General features: G+C 58.2%; 1 protein-coding gene across 1 annotated transcript in view; it reads left to right on the forward strand.

Moving 5' to 3' along the window:
• Positions 1-3,139, forward strand: part of PLEKHG2 (pleckstrin homology and RhoGEF domain containing G2) — a 9,210-nt gene extending 6,071 nt beyond the window's left edge. Inside the window, exons 10-13 of the mRNA XM_023742315.1 lie at positions 9-93; positions 191-1,082; positions 1,162-1,853; positions 2,160-3,139. Coding sequence (XP_023598083.1) covers positions 9-93; positions 191-1,082; positions 1,162-1,853; positions 2,160-2,984 — 2,494 coding nt within the window. The 3' untranslated portion in view covers positions 2,985-3,139. The remainder of the gene's footprint in view (positions 1-8; positions 94-190; positions 1,083-1,161; positions 1,854-2,159) is intronic.
• The last annotated feature ends 1,069 nt before the right edge of the window (positions 3,140-4,208 follow it).

Consider the following 4,208-nt stretch of genomic DNA (forward strand, 5'->3'; position numbering starts at 1 on the left):
GATGCCAGACCACCCCCCCTGGACCCTTCTGGGACCTCCATCACTGAAGAAATCCTGGAGCTGCTAAACCAGAGAGGCCTCCGGGATCCAGGGGTGAGCTGGAGTTCCCATCACTGCATGCTGGGGTGCGGCACGGACCTGGTGGCCCACCCACGCTGATACCTGGGCCCCTTCCCAGTGCCCACTACAGACATCCCCCCACGACATCCCCAAGTTCCCTGGAGACTCCCAGGTGCCAGCCGACAGCGACACCCTCGAATTCCAAGCCTTGCCCAGCCGGGACTCTTCAGAGGAGGAGGAGGAGTTGGAGGCGGATGAACGGGAGCCTTCCCCACTCCATGTCTTGGAGGGGCTGGAAAGTTCCAGCGCAGCTGACATTCCCGACATTCCCAGCCTTCCCCCAATTCCTGACATTCCCAGCCTTCCTGAAATTCCTGAAATTCCCCACCTTCCCAGTCTCTCGGACATTTCCAGTGTCTTTGAAATGCGCTGCCTTCCAGCCATACCTAGCGTCCCTGACATCCCGAGTGTTCCCAGCACTCCCACCCTTCCCTGTGGCTCCTGGCTCCAGGGTCCGCTCCAGGAGCCCGATGAGCCCCTGGCCACCAGGCGAGAACTGTTCCCTGGAAGCAATCCCGGGAAACTGAGACACCCCTCCTCAGGAAGCCGGGCGGGGCCTGAGGAGGATGAAGAAGGGGTATCCTTCTCAGAGTTCACGCCCAAGGATGTCACTGGAGATCAGGGATTCCCGGGTGAGCTGGAGCTCCGCACTTGCTCAGAAATCCGGAGCGCCTGGCAGGCCTTGGAGCAGGGGCAGCTGGCGCAGCCAGGTTTCCCAGAGCCACTGCTCATTCTGGAGGACTCGGACCTGCCTGGAGGCAGCAGGAGGGGGAAGGCAGGAGCCCCAAGTGCAGAGAGGGCCGCTTCCCGAGTGCGCGAGCTGGCCCGGCTGTACAGCGAGCGGATCCAGCAGATGCAGCGGGCTGAGACACGGGCGTCCACCAACGCCCCCCGCCGCCGGCCACGGGTTCTGGCCCAGCCCCAGGCGTCTCCCTGCCTGCTCCAGGAGCAGGCCGAGCCAGGTGAGGTCCAGGCGTGCGGTTGGCAAAGGTGGCCCAAGCTGTGGCATTGGCCCTGACACCGTCCTCTGTTTGCCTACAGGGCCCCTGCCTGCCTTTGGACACGTACGGGTATGCGAGCTGCCCCTCCCGCTCATCTGTGCCCAGGAATCTGTCCCCCTGGGCCCCGCTGCCCTGCTTCAAGCTGCCACATCTTTGTCTAAACAGGAAGGCTGCCTGGATGGCCAGGGTCTAAGTGTTTCAAATTTGCCTGAGCAAGATCATCTGGGCAGCCCGGTTACTACCCCTTTGCCTGAGCAAGAAGGCCTCCAGGATGTCCAGGTTCCAGCCACCACACCGCTGCCCAAGCAGGAAGGCCCCCCAAACATCCAGGTTCCAGTTGTTACAACTTTGCCTGATCAAGAAGGCCACCTGGAAGTACAAGGTCCAGCCACCACTCCTCTGCCTGAGCCGAGAGACCACCTGGATAGACAGGGTCCATCTGCCATCTTTCCTCCTGAGCAAGAACACCATGTAGACTTCCAAGTGCCAGCCCCCTCAGCTTTGCCCAAGCAGGGGAGTTGCTGTGATGTCATGGTTCCACCCACCGTGCCCAAGCAAGAAGCCCACCTAGACAGCCAGAGTTCCCCCAGCACCCCATTAACTAAGCAGCGAGGTTCCAGGGATGTTCAGGTCCAAACCATCAATCCTTTGCTTAGGTATGGGAGCGGTCAGAACCATCAGTTCCCAGCCAATACTCCACTGCCTTTGCCACATCACCTCGCAGACATTCCAGTTCTGAGCACCATACCTGTGCCTGCAGATGGAGGCCGCCTGGACCACCAGATCCCAGCCAGTGCTCCATGGTCTTTGCCCCAAGACCTCCCAGACATTCAGGAGTTGGGCACCACACCTGTGCCTGCAGATGGAGGCCACCTGGCCTGCCAGATCCCAGCCAGTGCTCCATGGTCTTTGCCCCAAGACCTCCCAGACATTCAGGAGTCGGGCACCACACCTGTGCCTGCAGATGGAGGCCACCTGGCCTGCCAGATCCCAGCCAGTGCTCCATGGTCTTTGCCCCAAGACCTCCCAGACATTCAGGTGTCGGGCACCACACCTGTGCCTGCAGATGGAGGCCACCTGGACTGCCAGATCCCAGCCAGCACTCCATGGTCTTTGCCCCAAGACCTCCCAGACATTCAGGTTCCAGCTGCCACACCTCTGCCCCAGCCACACGCCCTCACACCTTTGCTGAAGCAGGGAGGCCTCCCAGAGATTCAGAGCCCAACTGCTGTACCTTTGCTTCAGGAGCAAAGCCTCACAGACCTCCAGATCCAAAACCTCACACCTCTATTGGAACAGAGAAGCCTTACAAACATCCACGTTCCAGCTGCCACACCTCTGCCTGAGCAAGGGGGCTCACAAAACATTTCGGGCCTGTCACCCACCCCGGTTCAGACCACCGGGGTTTTGTCCAAGCCAGGAGGCCACTCGGTATCTCATGTTGCCAGGTCAGAGTCTGAGGACTTGACCCCACCCCAGAGTCCCCCACCCACAACCCGTAAGCTCCTGGGCCCCAACGCAGCTGCCCTCTCAAGATACCTAGCAGCCTCATACATCAGCCAGAGCCTGGCCCGGCGGCAGGGGCCTGGGGGAGATGTTCCCCCAGCCTCCAGGGGCCCCTGGTCCTCCTCTGCCCCCACATCCCGGGCACCTTCACCGCCACCCCAGCCCCAGCCCCCACCACCCCCAGCCAGGCGACTGAGCTATGCCACCACGGTCAGCATCCACGTGGGAGGTGGGGGCCGCCTGCGGCCAGCCAAGGCCCAGGTCAGGTTGAACCACCCTGCTCTTTCGGCCCCTACCCAGAAATCTGTGGGTCCCCGAAGGGCCCAGGGAGCTCCTGATGCCCCTTTCCACTTGTGAGCCAGGATGTCGGATATCGCGAAGGGCAAGGACTTCAACCGGGAGCCACAGACCCCCAGAACGCCACTCAGAAATTCAGACAACGCAGGCCTAAAACTTGCTGCGGCTTTCCAACTCTGGGACCTGTGTTGGCAAATGGTCCTTGTTAACTTACCGAGACTCTCAACCGGGGTGGGGAGGGGGATGTTGTTAATATTTTGTTAATTAAGATGAATTATATGTCTTTTACCATTCTGGAGGCAGTGTGGGATGCTGGAAAACTTCACCATGGATGGGAAAGTCGGACATGGCACGAGACGGTGGCTCTGGAAATTTGGGGAATCTCAAACCCCCTTGAGAATTACTGGAAACTAAAGATACTACAATTTGGTGTATGATCTCAGGGGGCTTATAAACTCCCTAGTCACAGGGTCACTGAGTTGGAATCGACATGATGGCAATGGGTTTGGTTTTTTGTGTTTTTTATAAAGCCCTTGCTGCCCATCTAGGAACCCCAAGTTAAGTCTTGTTCCAAGTCACCCCCTAGGAGTTCTTTCCCTTAGCAGTTTGCCCAGTTTGTGCCCATCCATGTGTCCATTCATCCCAGCCGCCTCTCTTCCATCTTCCTACCCATCCTGCTTGTCCAGCCTTTTCTACTTTATTCATCCGTAAGACATCCATCACCCTACCCACCCATCTAGCATCCATTCCTCCATGTCCATCTGTCCCTCCTCCTGTCTAGTCATCCATCCATCTCTACCTCCATCCGTCCCTCTTAAGTGGGTTCTTCTGGGTCCTGGTACTACAAAACTTCAGACAGTCCCTTGCTAGGGCTCATCATGTTGGGCCCTCTGAGGAATGTCTGTCCCACAGCTGTCTGATTTCCCTTGGCAACCACTCTCTCCACCCCCCCACCCCCGTCTTCGTGAATATCCCAATTCTTGTGCACACCCACACACATCAGAGCCCTTCACACCCTTTCGAGTTCAGGACCTTCTACAATGCCTCAATGTGCCTCTCCCTGCTTCCCCTGAAAAATTCAGGTCATGGGGACAAAGGGCTTTTATATTCGGATCCTTCTGCCCCTCCCAGCAGTGGTACCACCAGGCGAGAAGCATAATTTAAGCCGTTTCCTCGGCAGTTAATGTTAGCTTCTTACATCGAACCCTTAACCCCGTGTGCTTTGGGCACACCAAGAAAAACCTGCTGCCGTTTAGTCAATTCCGACTTTGCCCAGAGAAGAAC

Source organism: Trichechus manatus, unplaced genomic scaffold (assembly GCF_000243295.1).
Source record: "Trichechus manatus latirostris isolate Lorelei unplaced genomic scaffold, TriManLat1.0 scaffold00207, whole genome shotgun sequence".
In the NCBI taxonomy this organism is placed as follows: Eukaryota; Metazoa; Chordata; class Mammalia; order Sirenia; family Trichechidae; genus Trichechus; species Trichechus manatus.